Below are 23854 nucleotides of genomic sequence, written 5' to 3' on the forward strand. Positions count from 1 at the left end.
TTAATAATTTCCATCCCCTTGTCACTCCCCTGTCAAATTGAAGTTGATTGGATTAAGTTTCTCATTGTACATGCGGATTCATGTCATCTCCAATCCGCTGTCTGCATGCACGTCCTCGTTTTAGTATGAATTTCTAATCACAGGGCGCTGAGAGGAAACATTATACCGACTTGATAGTATTATTGCAAAAACGGTCCTCTATCACAGGGGTGTGCTTGGGTGGAGGTGCTGAAACTAAATCTGTCTGTATCATACGCAGAGTCCCTCCAGACACAAGCACCAAATGCATTATTTAGTTCTTAAAGGCACTGTAATTTTTTTTTTTTTCCAGAAATAAATACAGAGCACTGTTCAGACAAATGCAGTAGTATAGTATGCATTGGCATGGAATTATATTGTACAGCATTACTGCTGTGCCAAGAATTTTTAGTATTAATATCCTAAGAATAGAAGCTGTTGTCTGTTGACAAATGTCATCAATATTAAACTTGAATAATGAAATAAATGACTCTAGACTCCCCATGTACAATGAAAAACAAAATCATACTGGATGTGTAAACCTGGAGTGACAGAGGCTTAATAGTCAGTTGAATAAACAGGTTCGCCCACCAATTTTACCGTCAGTTTTCAACTTGTATTGTGAATAGGGTCTAGAGCATCTGACCTCATACTCCTGTGTTCAGTATCCTTCTGGATAACCTCAGCTGAGAGTGAAGCAAGTGCAAATAGGGTGCAAAACTGGAAAAGTTTTCAGGACCTTAGTCAGCGACCAGCAGAGCTGTGTTCAACACAGTCCTAGACACATCTGACTCAGAACATTAACCAGTTAGTCTAAGGACTAAATAAGGTGATTTGTTACCGAATACACTGTACATACGGTAACAGAAGCCATGTCTGATATCTAACATTTATAGTTAATTATTTCCATTAATTATGTTTCAGATGTCCAGCAGGTGGCATTGGGGTATATACATATGGCTAAGGAGGTTGTTTTGTAAATAAAATTAACTTAACTTGGATATTCTTCTGCTGTTTAGATTCACTTTGAATTTCATTTTCTGTTTGTTGTCACATCCTAGTGACTTTTTTGTGAAGTTTCCAGTATTGAAAACTTTTTTTTTTTTTTATCTCTCTTCTAATTCACTGGTATGTACATTTCTATCACACACAAAGAGGCCTACAGGGAATGAAAGGACAGCCCATAAAGATAAAACATGGATCAATCTACAGTTCAAAATAGTGTTACATTGCTAAATTAGATCAATATTTACAAGAGAACAAAACAAAACAAAAAATGTATTCTGATAACCATGAGATTTTGCGCAGAGTCCCACGAGCAACAGGCAGAACATTCCATTCCAATTCCATAAGCTGTGCCAGAATAGAAAAGGAAAAAAAAAAAAAAAAGAGACATCAACACAAGACTGCAAGGCGCTCTTGAGGCCAGCCTCAAACCTGTGTAGGCAGGCACACCATAATACTGGACAAAAAAATAAAAACATTGCTAGCATGGCTTCTGTTTGCAAATTTAAACCTAGGCCTCTGTGGCAAAATAGGCAACGTACTGAGGCAACTGCATTAATCCAGTCAGCCCTGCAGAGCCCTGACATCCTCTGGTATTTAGATAGTACCCGGAGGAAATAATAGATCATTGACCTTTTTAGTTTCTCACTACTCAGGTGTTTTTTGACAAAGGGTAGGTCGAGAGAGCATTTAGGGTAGTCTTCTAGAGTTCCCTTTTATTTGAAGCAATATAAGAGAGATAAGACCTTTTTTGCTTAAGGATAAACCTAGATTACTAGGGCTGAGAATTCCCAGTGGATGATTTCTATCACATATTAAGTTCTAAATAGGTCATTTTTGCTTGGGGGTCCCAGTGGCTTGCTCTTGAAGGAGTTGAATTGCATTACCTTTGGGTTAGATAACACTGTCTGTATCCATTCTCTTCTTGCCCTGCGATACTTGTCGGCTCCTCTGCCCTCTTACTTTTGAGTGATACGGAGAAAGTGGTCAATCCAGTGGGGGTAGTCCTATGTGTCTCCCATGTGTCTACTGTGTTTTGAATATTTTCAATTTCTCAGTGGAGAAATCAAATAGATTGGCATGGCTGGCCTTTTCTGGGATATGTTTGAGAGGGCCTGTGACAGAAATAGAACGATTCTTGGTAGTAAATCTCCCTCCTGGCCCGTGAGGGCACTAAGTAACAGGACCAGAGACTGGTTGGCCCGACATTTCATTCCCAGGGTTAAAAGGAAGTCGTTATCTAGAAAGGGGACGGAGCTTTAGTGCACTAACTCATCGACCTGGAAGGGAAATGATGTGGCAGCCGTGGATTGGAGGAGCGGCTGCAGTTGTTTACCAAGGGGTACAACTGTACAGATCAAAGCGACATAATCTGTGCCTTCATTTTGATAAGAAACAACCCAGAAGGACTGTTTACTTATTGTGAAATATATCCTGAGTGTGTTTTTGTCTTGTCTTAAAATACTGTATTGTTACTGTTTGGACAGCTAACACGATCCAGAGCTGTTGCCAAAGGCCAGCACCAACCCGGACAACATCACTGCACTCTGTTTCATTAAGGACTGTATATTCACTACGAGCACTGGAGTAGGCACTGTGGACTTGTGTTTGTGTTACGTGTGGTGAATTAAGAACGGGACTGTTTATTATTTGGAAACCAACCGTGAATTTACACAGAGCAACACACGCCGCTGTATTGCCTGTTAACTTTGTTTATTATTTACTGTTGTTATGCCATCAGGTATTTGGATTACAAACCATTAAACAACATTGCACCTGGATTATAATAGTCTGTCTGTTTTTATTGATTACCTGCACAGTTAACTACTTTGCTACAGAGCCTATGGCCTTTTTTACAATGGTTGCGTCCTAACTAAGTGATCAATGCATTTGTTGTGTCTTATGGATCACAAACAGGTATTACAGTAGCCATTTTTATTTAGATTTTTTTTAATTTACAGTAAAATATTAGCTTGAATTTTAAAAGGACTATTAGGTTTGAATTACTGTACATTTCAATGCATTAGTGCTGGCATGTGTTTCCTGATGTGTATAATAGATATTTGCTGCTGTTGACTTACGATTCTATTTGCTTAATATTACCTCTAATACCTACACAGTCAGTTGCAATATGAACCCATATGAACGGTTTATCCATCTTCTCCTAACTTTTATCATCGTCAAATTGCATGATTTATTTTCCGAAATATATATTTATTGTGGTTGGTGCCGTATGCCATTTTGTCATGCAGTGCAAATAAGCAGTTGAAGCATTAAGATTTCACCTATTCCAAGTGAGATGTTTTGTGCAGATTTTTCTAAAATTAAATTTCTGATGTGCCATGACTAACTGCCCTGTCAGTACTGATGTCAGTCACTTAGAATGTCTTCTGGCCCCTGTCTCCTTAGAAATCATTAAGCATGGGGTTTATATCTTTTCAGAACCTGTTAGTTCAACCTCAATGAGCATCTTTCAAAAGAAATAGACAGGCATTCTTAGCATCTTATGATGGGTAACAGAACTGTGAAATCAGAAAGTATCAGTTTTCAGTATCAATCCATCAGAATGAATTGTCCTTTTTAAATATTCCAATCAAGACGAATTGAAGATGGTTTTAAATACAGACATTGGATGAAAAGTTTGCCTAATTTGACTGTAGTTGTTGCCAATGATTTTACCCCAGTTTTCTCCCCAATTTGGAATTGCCACTTGTATTTATTAATCCCGGTTCACCGCTGCAGTTCCTTTGTGACACGTGTCCTCAGAAACGTGTCCCTGCCAAGCTGTCTTTTTCGCACTGCAGATCCACAGCGAAGCCATCAGACCTATAGCGCCAGAGGACAACACAGATCTGAGTGGCTTCACAGCAGACCCACAGGCGCCCTGTCAGCCACAGGAGCCACTGGTACATGGTGAACCGTGGATTGCCCTGCCGTCCTCATCCGACTACGGTCGGCAATGACATAACCTGGATTGGAACCTATTAATTAAGGTTTAAAGGGAGGGAGAGAGATGGAAAAGAACTGAAAACTAGAAGCCCTACTTCTAACAGCATAAGAAAAGAGAATCTGGCTGGTAGATACTTGTTACCTGGTTCAGTTTTGGTGGTGGCTATGTGGTTTATACAAAATCAATGGAGTACTGTGACATGGGTCACTCATAATTAGACCTTAACATCATTAGGCAGTATCATTTGTCTCTTAGCAACAGAAATGTGTGTCATTGATGCACCCTCTGCCTTGCATTATATTCATAATGAGGGGAATGTATATTAAAAAGTAATAAAGTATTGCATCTGTTGTGTAGTTAAACCCATTTCTAACACTGGGTTAAAACCATTGAATCAAAATTCACCATCAACATTCAGCTTTGCTATACAGGGGGAATATTATTGAAATTATTGGGGGGGTGTCAATGTTCTGACTAACCCCCACTGTATGCACTGTCCTCCTAGGAGTTTGTACTTTTGCTATTTTAAACTTTGTGTGTAAAGCTATACCAAGAAGGGTTTGGATGGAAGAGTGGAAGGATTTTGTTGCAAAATACAATAAAGGATGAGTTTTAATATAGTTTTAATGTAAACGGTTTTCTTTTTAAACCCAATGTCCATACAGTGTGCAACTGTATACTCCACGAATCCACCTGCTTAGCAGCAGAAAATCCATACAAAGCTGGTGTGATCATTCCTTTCAGGCTATTCAGGATATGGCACATGGCAAGGGATTTTTTTTTAAATCAGGAATACACAAATGTGTCTGTGATATGAAACAGAGTTTCTGTTGTATGTCTTTGCTGATTTGAGTGCGAGTGTTGAAGAGAAGTAATTTTAGAGATTATTTTCTAAAAAATAATACTGGTAGGTCTTGCACGAGCTAAATGTTATTTGATAACAAACATAGATTCACCAAAAGGGGCCTCTGGCCAGCACCATCACTGCATGAAACACCAGCACCTGTTGTTTTCACAACTGATGCACAGCTGCTTTCATACCTTCTGGTCTCTCTGACATAAGCAACAAGCCTTTACAGTGCCTATAACATTGAAAGTTTAAGCTCCAATGTAATTGTGTGTGTGTGTGTGTGTGTGTGTGTGTGTGTGTGTGTGTGTGTGTGTGTGTGTATATATATATAAACAAAAAAGTATATGATATGTAATACTGAAGTCCTTAATTGTCTTGGTTGAAAGTTAACAACATTGAATTACCTGTTCGTAGTACTAATAATAATAAAACAGCTCATTTTAACAGGGTGATTATTTTTAATACATGGGACAGTTTATCCTTAAACTGGTAGCATTTTAAATGCAATAACATATTGTTCTGTAGGGATGTTAAGGTAGTCTTAATGCTCAGGCCACTGAAGTACAGTAAATCCAGCTTGTTTTTTTATGCCGGGGTGAACAAGCTTAGTTTCTTATACAATGTGAAAACAGAACATGCTTAAGGAAGGGTATTTAGCAAGTTGCATCATAAGTGTATCATTGGAGGGAGGGATTATTACGAATGCAAACAGGCTGCTACCAGGAGCAGCCTTGGGCAGCTGCAGTAACCTTTGTGAGATATTGAACTCATTTTTAAACAGATTATTATTTTCTGAAGTAGGAATAGTTATGACACTAGTCTCTTCTACCAAACTCAGTGCAGTCGTTTAATATTACCATGTGTCTTTACTCCCTCTATCTCTCCTAACAAAATAATAAACAAAACATGGTTGTAGAGGTTTTGCTGTTTCCTAATTTTACCACAAGGTGGATTGGATGTGAACTGGGAGCACACTTGACTTAAATACTACAGAACAGCATATACTACAGTCAGTTAAGTTCCACTCTAGAACATCTGCAGTCTTTTTTGTTTTTATTGAACACCATTTCATATTTCTTGACTAAGACAATAATCCTTATTCATGCCTTTTCAAGAAACAAATCTGATGTCTTCTGCTACGACATCTCCATGCTTATTATGCATCTCAATGGTTATATCACACATTAATCCTGGTTCACCGCTGCAATTCCTTTGTGACACACGCGTCCTCAGAAACGTGTCCCTGCCAAGCTGTCTTTTTCGCACTGGGGAATGGTTAGAAGGTTATGTTATGTGGTTTCATGTAATTTGTTTTAGATTTTGCCTGCTTAGTAAGTATTAGAATTCAATTCACAAAGCCTGAGTAGTTCTATATTTTTAATCAAATTTCACTGATCCAGATTCTGCCAAATGTATATGACATGTTGCAACACATTACATATCTGCTCTGGAAGGAGCATACGTGTTGAATGTGGCCAAGTCTGTGCAACATTGTGCTTCCAACAGTTAAGGCATCCAAATGCTAATGTAAAAGGGTAGTTTGGAGACCCTCACCATGGTTAAGTAGCAGTGAAAAACAAGACAATAAACAAGTGAGGTAAAAAATTTTAAAAAGACTATGGACTTTTGATTGCGTTGATTTAAGAGATATATGCTATACTACATTAAAAATTCAAGGAAATACAAGCCAACATTCAACTTCTTTTCAAAACTGACCATGACTGTTAAATGTAGTCTTAGTCTTCCTTTGAGACAAAGGTGAAAAGTAAACCTGAAACTAACTGGTCATCAGACACTCAATATTTGTGACTGCTAAAGTTTTCTTTTTTTTTTTTTTTTTTTTTTTAAATACCTGAATTGTGACTCAGTTTGTGCCCGATCTTGCTACAAACAACATGAATCAGTGATGATATGATGGCAATGCACCTGGTAAAGGGAGCCTGGGTTTCAGAGCAGGCATCTCTTTCTGAACAGAGTTTATTAGGGCATCAAGCCCAGAGGCTACTTCAGAAGGTGCAACATGAGAACATAAAAATTAATCTAAAACAGATGTTTGCTTTATTGGCTTTGTGTTCACATTACAGCCTTTTATCTGAGACCTGTGCTGGTAATGAAAGACAGTCTGTAGAAGCCAATAATAATCAAATTGGAAATAGGCTTGATATTGTTAGATGTCTGTGGGGGTCTAGAGGGGTCAAACATTTTCCAGCCTCACTGATTTAAATTGGTGCACTCTTTCTCCCTTAGCCCTATGGAACCTGCTATACGCACATGAACAATTGGCTATCTAATTTTAGTTCTAATAACCTCTTTGTTTTGTTTCAGATCAGAGTTGATGGGCCTTCCCAGGGTACCCTGCAGTACGAGGCCGTTCAAGTGGTGGAAAGTGGTCCAATTTTGCGAGATATGGCCTTTTCAGCGGATCAGCAGTACCTGTATGTCATGTCTGAAAAGCAGGTGAGTCATATGCTAGTTGGTTATCATTATATGAGCGATTTTGTTTTTTTGGTGCCTCTGATGGATATACTCCAAGTAACCCGGCCATTAGAGTGGGCTAAATCACTTGAATTGTAGAAGCAGAGGGGTTTTGTACTAAAAATATATATATATATATATATATATAATAATAAGAAGAGGCGTAAACCCACAGTAATGGCCATGCTGGGAAGAGATTACTCTATCATAGATTTGTTTATGTACCTACCAACTAGCGCAGTGTCTACCATAGTTGCCTTTAGATTTGAAAGCTGTTAATTGGACACAGCCCAGATTAAGGGGACAGGAGGATCAATTAATGCTCAGTGTGCAATGTGTTGCTGAGCCCTGACAACCCTCAGGGACTTGGGAATAGACAACAGATAATTATATATTGGAAATAGTTGGATGACATTGTATGTCATATTTAGCATTCCACATATTTAGTTTTTATCTTTAAAAAAATTGCAGAGAATTTTTTGGAGTTTATTCCACAAATCTTAAAATAGGGTTAAAATTGGTAAAAAAAAACAAAAAAACAAAGCAAAACAAAAAAAACATATTTAAACATCGATAAAAATCTGGAAAAAAAATTCTCGGTATACACGCTTTACATATGGAATATGATGCGTACCAGTTCTGGTTTGTGATTAAGTTTAATGTCCATGGCATGTATGATGAAGCACAATCTGTGCAAGTCGAGGCACAATTTTCCTAAGTTAGCTGGTACTTTGCGAACTTTTGGGCAGTTGCTGTGCTGACGGAATCGTATCTACAGAAGGTATGAACATGACATCCGCACAAAACAAGCCAGGTTTATTTGCCTTGAAATCATAAAAAGAAAAGAAAATTGACAGAACTGGATGGTCCAAGCCATTGGGAAATGCATCAAACATCACACCGGACATTTCCATCAATGCATTCCATAAGCTTAACAACTAAAGCATCATCATTTCCTGTCAAATGTTTATGATTAAGATTATGCAGTGTTTTAGCTGATGGACAGTATTGTCGCACAAAGTCACCAATACATACCTGTCTGCAATAAACAGTGGCTGTCCAGCAAAGCACAGCGCTCTGACAAACTCATTAACACAGTCATTCTGTGCTCTCTTTTAAAAGCATGTGTAAAAGCGCAGAAATGGATTGCTTGTCTCTCCAGTTCACTTTTCTTGTTTGAGTTTAACATGGCGCTTACTTTAGGTATACTTGTTTATTCTGTCAGCACGAACATGTACCTCAATGTAGCAGTATTTGCAGCGCTGTGCATCCTCTGCCTTATCAGGCCAACTTCTGTTATTTGGCTTTTTGTATACTTCGAAACATTTGTTTTCTTTTGAATATTCATAAACTGATTTACATTTTTTCCCCATTCCTCATCCACTCAAAATATTGTATGTTCATGCAAGTGTTTCAGTTTAGTTTTTGATCAAGCTAATTACTACGCCCAGCAATTGCCGCAATAATCGGACTTTGATGGTCCAACAGAATCAGGTGATAATGTGTTTGTGACAAAGAACCAATGTGTGACGTTTTGAAAGTCATTGACCCTCTGACGTCTAAACATACTTGTTATATACTAGGATGCAATGTAAGGCTGCTTATTACAATGTTGGAAACAAAATAAAACTGCATTTTAATCAAAATATTGTGTATTTCCAAGAAAATAGTACTTGGGGAAAATAGTGAATAGTAGACAAAAAATCTGATATAAATCAGTAAAAATCAAGGTTCATTAAAAAATCTTGAAATTTTCCGGTAAAATTTGGAATAAGCCGGAAATGCAGAACGCTAGTCATATTTAAACTGGGCTGTGACAACTGAACCCATTGCTATGTGAATGGAAAATGTCCTATATGAGCCCTATATGAATGGTAAATGTCCTTTTATGAATGGTAAATGTACAACTTGTTTAAAACAAGTATGCACAGTAGTGTGTGTTTGTCTAATGCTGGATTACCCCAGAGTATGGACATTTTAATGAATAAATAATCATTTGAGCCTGCTACACCAAGCAATATCAAGTATGGCATATTGTTCAGTGACATACTTTCTGTAAGGAAGCATTTATTAAGATTCAAGTTTTAAAAAGTCCAGGAATTCTACAGCGCATATATGAATATATAGACATCTGTGATTATATGCAATTGTCAAATTCACATGGTTGCTTTTTTTATTCTTTATCAGAAAAAATGCTTAAGTTGGATATCCCATAATGTGCATTTCCTGTAGATATATTTCAGTCAGTAACAATGGAGATACCTTAACACAGCCAGTGAAATGCAGTTAGTCATAGATTAGCTTAGTCTTTGTGGGGTGCTTCCACAGTTTTTATTTTTTATTTTTATTTGAACAGATTCTAATCGTATTCCCTCAAGGGCAGACTGATACTGGTTGTGGCATTTCATGAAGACACCTGTCACAGAATCCAAAAAGTGATGGCTTTAAAATCTACTGGGATGAACATTTGAATTCCTAGAGGGTTGTTGTTGTTTGTCCGTTGGAGAAAACCTGTCTCTTTATCCATGAGTGGCATCCAAAACAGCTTCAGAGCTGAATTGTACAACCTTCCATCACATATTTTCTTGAAAATATGAGAAAAGCAATACTGAACATTTTTAAAACACACCGTTTTACCCCAATATACCCCTCTACCACTGTTAATTTGTTCTGTGAGCATTAGCCTTTTTGTATCATCTAAATGGAAAAAAGTTGAGCCTTACAATCACAAGCTTAACCAGTGCTAAAGTCAGTTCTGTTTTTAAGTTCCCATTCCCCCTTTATACTGTATGTGTTAATTTATTCAAATGAATGTTTTGTTGCCCCCCCCCCCCCCCCCCCTCCATTGGTTGCAGTAATTGTACACAGTTTAATTACAATGGTGTTAAATGAAGCTTTTACAGCAAAAACATTTTCTCCCTATGAATCAAGTTTAATTAGCAGGATTGTTATTTATATTGCTAAAATCATAAGATGGTAAAACCCTACCTCAGTAGAATATGCTGGGCCCTGTGTAATAGTATTAACACTGTTAATCATCATTAGGAATGTTTTATGTTTTCTGGTTGGAAATTTGAACTTGATAATATACAAAAGTGAATTAAGAAAATTACTAAACTGTTAGCAAGTGCATTAATAATTATTTTGAACCAACTATGCTATCGACTTAACAACCATTAACACCCTATATTACCAGAGGTAACAGTATTAACTTCCCCCAAAAAATCAGATTTTAAAAAATGGCGACATCTGTCTAAAGCAGGGGTGTCAAACTCCAGCCCAGAGGGCCGCAGGGTCTTCTGGTTTTCATTCCAACTTAAGCTCTCAATTAATATCATTTATCTAATTATTTGTTGAATTTGACACATTTAATATTTTCAAGGTCTTTTACAGTTGATGGTTTTAAAAATGCACTTGATTCAAGGTAAACTACCATGAAACATTTTGAGGCCTGAAAAGAAATGTTAAATGTGTCCAGTTAATCAAATAATTAGACCAATTAAGTAACTGAGAGTTCGGGTGGAACGGAAGACAGAAGAGTCTGACACCTCTGCTCTAAAGTATGTCTTTCTTGTTATCAATGTTTTCAATGTTGTGTATATTCTAAACTTTCTCAAATTAGCACCAGACCATAATGTTGTTCTTCAATCTCCATATTGGAACCCCATCAACAGGCCCGGCACCAGAAACTGCACCTTGGGAGGGCACCGTGTTTTCTGTGGGGATTTAGATGTCACAGAACCCCATACAATGTTCTATATATAGACTTCTAGTCAAAGGTTTACATACCCCAATAGAAATTTCTCATACCAAAGATTCTCAATCGGATTTAGATCGGAGCTTTGACTAGGCCATTCCAGAACCTTGATTTTATTCTTCTTTAACCATTCTGAAGTAGATTTTGGTGTGTGCTTTGGATCGTCCAGTTGTGCTTTAACCAAGTTTTGTAGCAGGTGGTTTCAAATGATTAGCTAATATCTTTTGGTATGCTGTGGAATCCATTTTACCACGTACTGGAACAAAATTACATGTGCCATTAGAGGGAAAAACAGCCCCATAGAAGGATATTACCATCTCCATGCTTGACAGTAGGTATGGTGTTCTTTTCTTTGTACGCCTCACCAGACTTTCTCAAACCGTAGTGACTATCAGCAGGTACTCCAAATGCTAGGAAATCTTCTTGTATCCTTCTCCAGCTTTATGACAGTAAATACTTTTCTGCTTAAGGTTTTCAGATAGATCTTTACTTTTTTCCATATTGATTTATGACAGTGACATGACAGTGACAGTACTCATCCTATGTCTAACCATTTTATACTCTCTAAGAATGTTTACCTACAATCCAGCATTTTCTAGTCTTTTTTCTTGAATTAGGTTCTGCATTATCTTATTGAAGATACAGTCTACACCTTGTAGAAAAATCATATCATAGCATCAAAGAATATGAATACGTTTGAATTAGCATTTTTTGAGTTTTGCAAAAAAAAAATGCTTAAATAATTGTAGACATCTATCTATTTCTTGTATTTTTTTTCCCTCCTTCACAAAAGCAAAACTTTTGCTACAAAAGATTTTTCGTAAAATGTGTTGTTTTCGAGAAGTTTCTAGAAATTCTGCATTTCCATTGGGGGTATGTAAACTTTTGAGAGTGTGTGTGTGTGTGTGTGTGTGTGTGTGTGTGTGTGTGTGTGTGTGTGTGTGTGTGTGTGTGTGTGTGTGTGTGTGTGTTTGTGAATTTAACAGTTTTAAATTCAAATTTTCCTATGAAACACAGTGTGACTGTACACAGGGAACATCTGAAATAATGCCACACAATATTTCAACATCAGATTGTTCAGAATCTAAGTATCTAAGACTTTGAAATAACACAGTGCTGCTATAATTGTAGGTAGGTCCCTTCATTAGTTGGAAATGAGAACAACTCTGTCTTCGTTTTCTTTTTCCCCACAAACACTTACACAGCACAGTTTTTTTGGAACTGTGACGCCTGCCCTTCAAGTGCTTGCTTTACTCCTTCAGGATGGTTTCTGTGATGTTCACTTAGGAATTATGGGCTAAAACATTTCCATCTGGAGCATGATCACCTGCTACCCAATACTGTAATTATCTTAGGGAATAATGTTCTGAATTATTTCCTGATCTGGTTGTGGTTGCATTTGAGTCTCCCCTCTAACCATCTCTTGTCAAGGCTGTGTTTGCTGCACCGTTTTACTGAAAAGATGACATTTGCTGTCTAAAGAATCTCTTGTTCCTCAAGGGGATGCTTAGAAACTGGTGATTATATTCTGAGCCTGGCAGCACTGTAATTCAGGACTTCATTAAGTACTGTAGCTGTCTCCTATCATTGCAGTGACAAGCTGGGCACTTCTCTGCCATGTTTTCTGGTCACTTCCAATGCAATATAAACCAAGTCACCTGTGATGATGCTCAATTTCCACTTGGCTGTAGCAAACTGTGCAACCAGAACAAATACCTTAGAAATGCTAGGTGTCCATCATATGCCTGTCAGGCATCTGGTTGCCCATCAGTGTAGAAAGTATAGATTTTTTTGTGGGTAGTCTGGTAGAAATTTAGGGTCATTTACTCTGGCTGAGCAGTCTGGTGGCATTAAGTTGTCTTTAGGAGCAAGAGTCTGAGATGACATATCAAATAGGGCAAGACTTACTTTTACATAAGATACTTTACACTCACTGAATTGCTAAAGCTTCCACCATATGTTTGAACACTGAGTCGTATCACTTTCTACTTCTGTAGACCCTTTCATTTTTATTCCCTGTATTTTCAGGCCACCTGTTTCTCGTGGCAAATAAGCAACAATGGTAATCTTGAAGTGTGTTTTTGTCTGCACATATTATGCCTTATTTATTCACACATGAGTCTCTACATACTCAAAGACTAGTTTCTACTGGGGAATGTTGTGCTTAAGCAATAATACTTTGTTTACTTGCTATTTTAGTGGTTCATGAGTCTCCCAGTTCCAGTACTTCCAGTGCCCAGTTCTGATTAAACTAAAGACCTGTCCTGACTCAGTCACAAAACTCAAGGGCATATGCAAACTGTTTCAGTATCCCTGATGAAAAATGTTGCACTGTAGATGATAAGCATTAAACATGCACGCTAATGTCAATAGGGTCTTGAATAATATTTCATCACAAAGCACTTGATAAATTCCTTTATATGGTGTCGTAATTAAAACACATCAGAGGAGTCTCTCAGCAGATATGTTTTTTTTTTTTGTATCACAACGTGCATAGTAATTTTCCTCATCTCTGCACAGATAATTTATTTTGTGCTCAGACAGTGAATACACGATAATAGCATTCAGCTGGGAATGGGATGACAGTCTTTTAATGAGACATCATATATTTATATATTTATTTTTGCTCCAGAATAGGAAGGTTTACAACCCCAGAATAGCCACTTCCTAGCTGCAGCACCTGAATGCATGTAACCGTTCATGTTTTTCCAGGTAGCCTTTGCACACCCACAGACGAGGCCTCCTGCCAAATTTATTATTCGCTCGAACCCTGAGCGACCATCACAGTAATCGAGCCCTGAGCTCCCATCACAGTTCATTAAACCACCTACAATTGTAATCAATAAATCTTGGATTCTCTGTGCTGAAAGAGATATTCAGTCATGCGCCTTATGTATCTATTTGTATGTTAGCTTGACTGCATTGGCATCGGATGACAATGTATTGTTTTAACATAGTTATTAGCCAACACACAGTTCCCTACTAAATTATTTAATTAATTTTTTATTCACCTGAAGTAACCACTAGTTAATTATGTATAGAATGCTGTCATAGTTCATGATGATTAATCAATTTATGAAATTGTAATTCCTTAATAGCTACAATGTAACAATTGTGTTATTACTGTAAATTAAAATACATTGTTACTAAAGGTAAAATTATTATTATTATTTTAATATTTAGCATAGATTCATGGTATACAAATTAATAAAGCCAGGCCATCTTACTGCAAGTTTTATTCTTCATAGCTTTTTGAACCAGAATACAGCTGTCTTCTAAATGTTGTGTTTAACAGCATTTCTAACTGCCTGTGAAATGATGTAAAGCTTACAGCCAGATTGTAATGCATCTTCTCATCAGTGAACACAGATAAGGGTTCCAGATAAAAATCACTTTGGGGTGCCATTGTCTCGGCTTATTCATTTTCTTGTGGCTTCTGAAATAATGTTGCATAATGTGTCATTATAAATTCATTGCAACAGATTTTCTTTTACTTGAATGTTCATATTATATTGTCTTGTGTAGAAAAAAAAAGGATTTAAAGTCATTTATCTTTATTGCAGCTGGATTGTTTTGTTTTAGCCAGGCAGTGTTACGATATTTAAAAAAAAAAAAAAAAAAAAAAAAAGATTGTTCCCTGACTGAAAACAATATCTTCAAACCATGTATTTGTTGCCATTTCAGCTGGGCTATGGTGGGTGCTTTAAGAGGCCATCGCTATCTGTTACAGATATTTGTGCCCATTGATTTAGTCATTAATTTGACACATGAGTGCTAAGGATGATGTAGTCCTAATAACGCTATGAATACACCAATGATTAATCATTCCAAAATAAAAACATTCTATTTAACCAATAATTGACTTAATTGTTTTATGTTGTCTGCTTAGAGCTAAGTAATGGTATTATGTGTTTCCTTCAGCACATCACAAGCACAATCCAAATCAAATGTTAATTGAACATAAGTCATTCACGAGTCCAAGTGAATTAATTAAAGAAATGGCATATTTTCCAGTATGAACTGGACTGGTGGAGTGGTTACTACGATATTATAGCTTGATACCTTGCCTCCCTGCAAGCAGTAAATGAGAAAGCAAGTGGCCTAAATGTTGATACAACCAAGTTCAAAATAAGTTTAAATTAACAGAAGGAAGTTTTCAGAAACCAAAAGAACAGCTGAACGTAATGGCTGTGTTTTGATTGCAGCTTCCCTGCTGTTCCAGATAACTAAATGCACACGCTCCCAGACCCTTTCCTCATAACAGACAAACACTTCAAAACAGGCAGCCCTCTGTCTTAACTGCCCCCCGTGGCCCATAAACAAGCTGAACCATTTCTATAAGCTTGCAAAAGCGTGTTGCATGGAACAGACTAGATTAATGGAAGAGGATGCATTGTGGCTCAATAAGCCCCCCCTGCAGTTTATGCACAGTTGTAATTTTGTTAGTATTTCCAACTGTTTGTCTGCACAGGCTCAAAAACAGGAGATTGCAGCAAGCCATTCAGATGACATCCTACTGGGAACTGATCAGGACAATGCTGTGAGGTGTGCCTGTTTGCTTCTCTGAGAAGCTGTAATTTGTATCAGAGTTTTTCCACAAAACTGACTTTTTCTAACCCTTTGAATAACTCTTAAGATGTATTTACCCTCATTCTGTAGCTATCCATTACGCTTTGTATTTCTTTTCATCTTAAGTTGTAATATCATTTCAACTGAACTGTCTGTTTCAAAACTGGACACTTGGTCGGCCATTATTCCATAGCCGATGCCCTCTAAAGCGAATTGCCTCTGCGTCAGACACTTATGCTTAATTGATGATGTATTTGCTTTTAAATAAATGGTGGCTCATGTTTAAAACTGACTTAAATACCCCTTTTGGTACTGATTCATCACACATGTTGGGATTGGTTTTCAATGATTTCCAGTATTTTCCAAGCTGGTGACTACCTTGTTCTTGACCATTACCAGTACAGGACCAAAAACATGCAACCTAATTAGAGTAGTTTAGAGACGTTTACACTGTCATTTGTGTATAGAATACAATACTGCAACAAGCATTTGTTTTAGGCAAAATGCCCATGGAATCATTTTATGATTTTTTTTAATTTTTGTGCAGGGTAGCAATTGAACAGTTTTAATGTGTAGAAATGGGTGAATGCAGTTCCATATGGAGATTTTTATTTTTATTTTATCGCCACCTGAGAACTTCTGTTATGGCTTGTATAATGTCTTAAAATGTACTTGCAGGTTCTTTTAGCCTATTTCTGCTTGGGAAGATCAGTTGTCCACAGAATCACAGACATGCAATTTGGCTCATAAATGGGCTGTATGGTTTAGGAAGAGTTTAAAGTCTCCTGGGGTAAATGCATGACCTGTCACTGTATAGAGGCTCATGATGTAGGGTCCTGCCACCCAGCCCATTGATTACTCCACTTGGTTAGTCAGTTAATTGAATATTGCCTGTTTCTAATATAATTAAAACAAGATAAATACGTGACTTAAAGGGCAACATTCCATGAGTTCAAATAGAGATTTGCACATGATGCTCTTCAGAATGTTAATGTTCTGTGGCTGTGTGGGGCTGATGATCCTTTGCTTGTTATTTTCTGTAATGCTTTTTCTATGAGATCCAACTACATGACCTTCACTATTGACTGACTTTGAAAAAAACCTGGATTTACATTTCAGTGAAGAAGCTAATAACTAATTGAGTTATACATCCAAGACAATAAACAACAAAAGACATTCCCAAAGGAAACTGGACATGAGAACAGATTAGTCTGATTATTTTGAGTAAAGGGAGAAAGGTTTTGTGATATACAGAGGCCACTTGATCAGGGGTTGATCAAGTTTTTAGTTTTTTATGATCATTGAATATAAAAAAAAAAATCTAAATAGAATAGAAAAAAAATGAAAATAACACAAACTTATATAACATAACTAAAAAGCAGTTCTACCTATAGAAGATAAAACAATAAAAAAAATTGATTACTTTGGTTAGTCATGGGTGGCAGAACCGTGGGGGCAGGAGGGATACTCGCACCTCTCAAGGAAGATGTTAGATTGGCTGGAAATAAGTTTTTGCCCCCCCAACTCTGAGGCCCAGATTTATAAAAGGATTATGTATGTTTTGCAACCATAAAACAGGCGCTGAAGGTTGTGAATTCTTGGATGGGATTTATAAAACACATGCAATGGCATAAACACGCAATTAACACGGGATTTGCGGGTGCAATGTCTGTGAGCTTTAGTCCTTGATGCATATGTAATTCTGTATATGCATATGTAATTCTGAGGCATTTCTGAATGAAACCTCTAAATTTGGGAGGGGATTTTGCAAATGAGGTCTATTAAATATTCCGTCTAATTTATTAAAGCTGCCGGTAATTGCGGACCTCGTATTTGCTTGACGATTTTAAGAACTCGAGGACAAAGAAACATTTAATAACATTTTGCAAAGAGATAATTTTTTAACCCTTCTGATCAAGTCAGTTTGTAAATTACGGTTTATAATACTGATACTTCATTGTTTTTGCAAACTCCAATTTTCAATACATATGTCATAGCTTACATGACAAAACAGAAAGTCTACAAATAGAGAATATAGAATCCATGTAAAAAAAAAAAAGAAAAAAGGTTATTAGAAGCACCTAAAAAGGGCTCCCCACATGGCAAAGCAAGGTTTTAACGAGAGCCTTTGGTAGGCATTATTATAAGAACGGTGAAGGAGATTAAGAAATGATAGAATGATATTCGGAGGTGCACTAAAGAAAAAGTCTCATATACATGTACTACAATGAGGGCTCATCCTCCACATTTATTCTGGTATTTAACAATATTGGTTCAGGCAGTATTGTTAAATTCGAGTTGGAAAGAAAACTGTAAAAAAAAAAAAAACAGAGGGACAGATGACGCAGTTAGTTTGTAGCTAGAGCAAGTACAGTTTTCCGACCATATATACCATACAGATATGCTTTAAAATCATACGTAGAGTAAGAAATAAAGACAAACATAAGAAACAGTAACTGCATAAGAGCATCCTCATCACCATGGCTAGTACTGGGCTGAGGTCTTTGTGTTCAATTCATTTTCTGTCACCTACACACACAAGGTTGACCCAAACCCGCTATTTATTGTGAGAGGTGTGTAATTCTCCACCGCTAATTGCGGTGAGGGGTATTTAAATTGGTTGATTGCGGAATTGCCTTCGTTACGTAATCAGTCTTATAAAGTAGGTTGTTATTTTGACGATGAGTGCGGCCAAAAAATAAAGAAATAAAAATAAATATGAATATGAATTACGACATATATATGAATTACGACAGAAATAATATTTTTAATATTGTCCCCTTCTCTAGTTTTTGTTTTTATCCATAACACAAATATCTAAGTTTATGTCTTGCCTTTCTTATAGAAAGCCCTAAAGGCCAGATAAAATAGTATTGACAGAATTAGTTGTGATATGTTTCTGTGCGCTGCTGGAACCGAACATGCAAGGCAGAATGCAAATCCATTTAAGAGAGCCAGGGGACGAATTGAGGCGAGAGACATCATTGCATTTTCTTCAGCCTCCCTCAGGCGAAAGGAGGTCTTGCTTAACCCCCACAATGCATCTTGTTGAATTGGTGTAAAATTGAGTTAAAGGGAGCTGTCTTGGCTTGAAAGCAGAAGCATAAATTGTAAGATTCTCCCTTGCAGACTTTCTATCTGTTTTTGCCATCGAAAAAGAATACAGTTAGTCGTATTTCATGTTCTTGCCTTGCTTGCTTCTAATTTCTGATCACCTAAGTGCTTGGTGTTCATCTTGTAGTCAAGCAGGTCAGTTCTTGAGTTTAGGCTCCCACAGTGGCTGTTTTATTGCAACATAATATTAAATTGATAACACTGATTTAGATTAAGGATTAGTGATGTATTAGTCTCTAGCTTGCTGGGATTACACATACTTCAGTCTCCTTTCAAAAAGGATTGTTATTATTATTATTATTATTATTATTATTATTATTATTATTATTATTAGTAGTAGTAGTAGTAGTAGTAGTCCTAGTAGTAGTATTAATAATAGTAGTAGTATTGCCAATGTTGAGTTTTAATAGGCTTTTGCTGTATAAATAATAATACATTAATAATAAATAATGTTTTTTGCTGAAAATAACAAAATTGTTAAATGTAAGTATTGTCTGTGTAAGACGTTTTCATTATGTAATAATTGTTAATAATAATAATAATAATAATAATAATAATAATAATAATAATAATAATAATAATAATAATAATAATAATTTTATTAAAATCAACTCTTTGCACCTCTAGCATATTTCAGCCCTGCTTGTTACCCTCGTTCAGACACACAGGATGTACTGTAGCTAAATGGAATCATCCAAGGTTAAACAGTCTGGCCCAGTATCCATTGTTACAGCCTAACCCTACCTACCATTTTTCAGATTGTTGCTGCTAAGTATCATAAGCTGTGTTGTGCCCTGAATCATTTTGAAACTGTAGGTTTTAAAGTAAAGCACTCAACTGTAAGCAACCTTTACCATGACAAACCAGTCACAGGTGTCCAAGATTGTAACCTATCCCCCCATCTTCATAAGGGACTTTGATTGCCTGAGAACCATTTTTATCTTGGGCTTTACAGAAGTATGATGACACTTGTCTTGCAGAGTAAAACACTTGTTTGAATTTCTGTTACTAAAACTTGCTGCTGAATCCGCACAAAAAATAATCCCTATCTTGTGAGAGACAGTTCCACATCAATGTTTTAAAACGCTGTCTTGTCTGCTTTCACACACCCCAGTCAGAACTAATCTTAAACTACCTGTCACGTAAGGTAGTCCAAGATTATTGGTGATTGTCTATAGGGTATAACATGGAAAAGTCATGCTTTCTTAAGAATGACCAAGACGCAAAAACATGATGGCATGATTTAAGAGCTTAAACCTTCAATTACATTGAACCTAAAAGTCAAATGGAAAAGCAAAAATGAACAGTTAACTGTGCTTCTCCACAACAAGTTATAATAGATCTGATGAGACAAGTATTGCAGCTTGTATCTTTTTATGACAACATTGTCTAGTGCCATTAGCTTTTGGAGGGGTGTCAACCCAAACCGTAAAAGGTGATGGAAAGTCATCATACCATTGGCTGAGCTGACATTGTTGTTTGTACAGAGGGGAGGCTGACAGTGATATGTGTGTGCTATTTAGTAAGCGTTGTTCCAGTCTGGACATGAGGCTCGTTTCCAGAACTTATTTGTTGATTTTGGTTTGGCCAGCCCCCCCATGCAAACACAGCTATGAGTCAGTGATAAGAACATCGACATGTAAATGTGTGAACAAAGCAAGGGCTAAACATCTCTGACCTTTTAGAAGAATCAGCTGTATTTTGTATTTTTATTTTTTATTTTAATTTGACTTAAGCAGTATGTTAGAAAATGTTAAATATATAATTATTTTACTGCTATTTTTTTTTTAAATGGAACTAATAATAAGGACAAATATGTTTCCTCACACACACCAAAAGTTTGTGTTCAGCTTTTGCAGATTGAAGCATTCTTGTACAGTACACACAATCTCCCTTTTTCATAGCAAGTCGTTTGGCTTCCTATTCTTAAATCTACAATCTGTAATTTTGAAATATAGTGGGTTGTATTGTTTTACATGCAGCATTCTTTTGAATGGCAGAATGCCTGTACTGGATGTTTTGCTTTAACAAATAGTTATACTGCATAATTGTGATTTGCAAATAAATTTGCTGAAATTATCAACACAAACTGCAGTAAAAATGCAATATGATGACAGTAAAAGTATCGTTGAAAGATAAGCTTGATAGATTACATTTTTGCATGACTGCATATTCTGGTCCCAGTATAAGTCAGTGCATTGGATATGTGTTTTTATTTTTGTGTTTTCTTATTTTTGCAAGGACCCTTTTTTTAGTTTAATGAAACACAGTAGAAATACCCTCAGGAAGCAGTTCATTAAGAAGGCATGTAAGGCGCTGAACATTTAGGACAATATGTATTTATGTGAGAATGTAGGACATCCCTTCATTTGGATTAGCAGTGCTCCTTAGAGATATTCTTAATCGGCCTCTTTTCCTTTGAGACAATCATTATAGAGAAGAGTTAGATTCATTAGTCTCTTTTTAAAGTATATTTGATGGATTCATTAAACTGTTCTTGACTGTTGTTGATTTAACAAAACTATTTTATTAATCAAAACATTCTTTAAATAATTATTGACTTAACATTTTGTGATTAGGGCCCATAAACTGAAAAAAGAAGTTTGTATTGTAAATCTTTAACCTATCCCGTTGTTATTTTCCCATTTTGCTGTTTGTCACCTTCATTATATACCTCTCTCAGAGCCTGAGATGCATTAACAATTATCTAATGGATTGGTAGGATAATGTCTCATCTTCGCAGTTTTTCCACTCTGGCGCTCCTACAATCTCAGGAACAGCAGTTTTAACAGTTTTGGAACCACTATTTTGTGCTTGACAAATTTTATATACTTTTCCATACATTTCTACGCCTCCAGGCAGCTAGCAGGACTGTCCAATTTTCCGGGCCGTATAAATGAGTGCTGTGTTATCTACTACAATTACAGAGATATTGTTCCAATCTTCTGGCTTTCTGAGCGCACACTTTTAAAATTGCTGCAGGCAACGGCAAAATAACATCTGTACCTATTCACGTTTTTTTATTGTAATGTTCACCCTGGGAAGTGGTCTTGATTTGATTGTGTCTAAGAAAGTTACTGGAGGGAAGGGGAAGAGAGGGGCTAGGAAAACACATCTGAGACGCCTCACGCCGGACTAACAGGTTGTGGTAATTTAAAGGCAAAAGATGGTAGAGTCATACAACTCAAACTTGTCAACTTAGGCTTATAACAATTGTATACATTCAAAGATTTGTATGCTGAAGAAATGGATACAAATGGGAACACTGAAAATAATGTCAGATGTATTTGTTTACAGTGACCCCCCCCACACCCCTCCTCCTTCCTTTGTTCTTTCAATTGCAGAGGATTATGTGCATTAGACACTGCAGTAATCCTATGTGCCCTCTGACCCCTCCTGAGAAGATAGTCACAGAGTAAAACCACCCAATCCACATCACTCATTATTCAGGCAGCAACACAAATGTGTTGTATTGGAAACATTGGCCCTGTTTCAATGATAATAAATCAATGACAATGACACTGTGAGTACACTCTGGTGGCAGAGAGAGAGAGAGAGAGAGAGAGAGAGAGAGAGAGAGAGAGAGAAATGGTGTGTCATGCTATGGAAGATATCCATATATCATTAATATTATCTTCTGTGGTGTAGGAGTGCAGAGAGTATGGAATCCAAATGTAATTAAGAAATATTGTGCTATATTTAATTCTGCAGTTCTGTTTCTGCTTGAAACATTATCTTTCCAGGTTTAATTACTTGAGTTTGCAAGAAAAGCTCAAAATGAGATAATTGGATGATATCTAGCTAGAACTCCATCACCAATTCTTGTTTCAATTCCACTTGTTTTGTTTTTTTGTCACTTAGCACAATATCTGTGAATACTTCAGCAGCCATTGTTGAGAATACAGTGGTTATTTGTAAATGTCCAACCAAGGTCCTCTTTATTTGGTGGGATTGTTTTGTCATAAAATGTAAATAGTCCTTAGTCAAGTAGTTTTATAGAAATAGTGTTCATGCCATGTTTATATTCGTTCATATTTCCCGGTGGAAATTGTCTACAAGGTTATTGCCACTTTCAAAAGTCACTTTGTGTAACATTTGACAGTCCTTCCCAATTATGGATTATGCCTTGATTCTAAGAGATATTCACCTTCCCAAAAAAAGGAAAACAAGCCCTGTTAATTTTAGTTTTTTTTTTTTATTTCTTATGCATCTTTAAAAAAACACTAGGTATAGACTGGAAGCATCATCCTGTCCCATTCCATCCTATTACATACTGGTGACTTTTTTAACTCTGAGGCTTAAAGCCTTAGTACTAAATATAATATTAGAAGACACCTGACATTCTTTACCAGCATTCATGAAAAATTAAAGAGCAGGGTATGTAGATATTACAATTAAATGAAAGAAAATTGAGAAAAAATTGATGCAGTTTGTTAACATTGTATTATATTCTACTGGAAGAAGAGAAGGGATTTGTTAAAATCCAGCTATAATTAAAGAATATTATGCTGTATGTATTAAAAAAAAAAAAAAAACAGATTTGGCACAGAGTGATGGTGTTAATATGAGAAATATGACTTGCTGTACATTATTAATAATGTCTGTAAGGGTATGATCATAATTAGGAATAACGATGGTTCCGATTCTTTGAGAAACACGCTTTAGATGTTTGATCAATTGATGGAAACTGCATTACTGGTGGATGTTCTTTAAACAATAAATTATATTCAAAGAACTGAGCTAGGAGACATAAAAATCAAGAACACATGAAATCTCACATTTTATTAACTGTTGAAGGGAAACCGTGTGCAATCATTAATCTTTAATGAGAAATAGGACAGCAACCAACTTGTGAATATTTGGAGTTTATTTTAAGTGCAGCTGAATTTGAATAATCAAAGTGTGTTCGATTTTTTACCTACAGTATTATGTAATTGTATTGCAATAATATGCATTACTTTCATACAGCTTCAATCAATGTTCAGCTGAAATCCATTATCTATTGATAGTATCTTGATTTAGGATATATTCCTGTTTATGTTCATATGTATAATTCTGTGCTGTTTTTTTATGTATTTAAAACACATTTTCCTCTGTATATTTACTCAAGCCTGTT

At 36.4% G+C, this 23854-nt stretch overlaps 1 protein-coding gene across 3 annotated transcripts in view; it reads left to right on the forward strand.

Moving 5' to 3' along the window:
• LOC121318240 (plexin-A4-like) overlaps window positions 1-23854 on the forward strand; it is a 239976-nt gene that overhangs the window by 99859 nt on the left and 116263 nt on the right. For all 3 annotated transcript variants that reach the window (XM_041254697.1, XM_041254698.1, XM_041254696.1), the window contains exon 4: window positions 7149-7280. In XM_041254697.1, the coding sequence (XP_041110631.1) occupies window positions 7149-7280 (132 nt within the window). The remainder of the gene's footprint in view (window positions 1-7148; window positions 7281-23854) is intronic.

Source organism: Polyodon spathula, chromosome 7, assembly GCF_017654505.1.
Source record: "Polyodon spathula isolate WHYD16114869_AA chromosome 7, ASM1765450v1, whole genome shotgun sequence".
NCBI lineage: Eukaryota > Metazoa > Chordata > Actinopteri > Acipenseriformes > Polyodontidae > Polyodon > Polyodon spathula.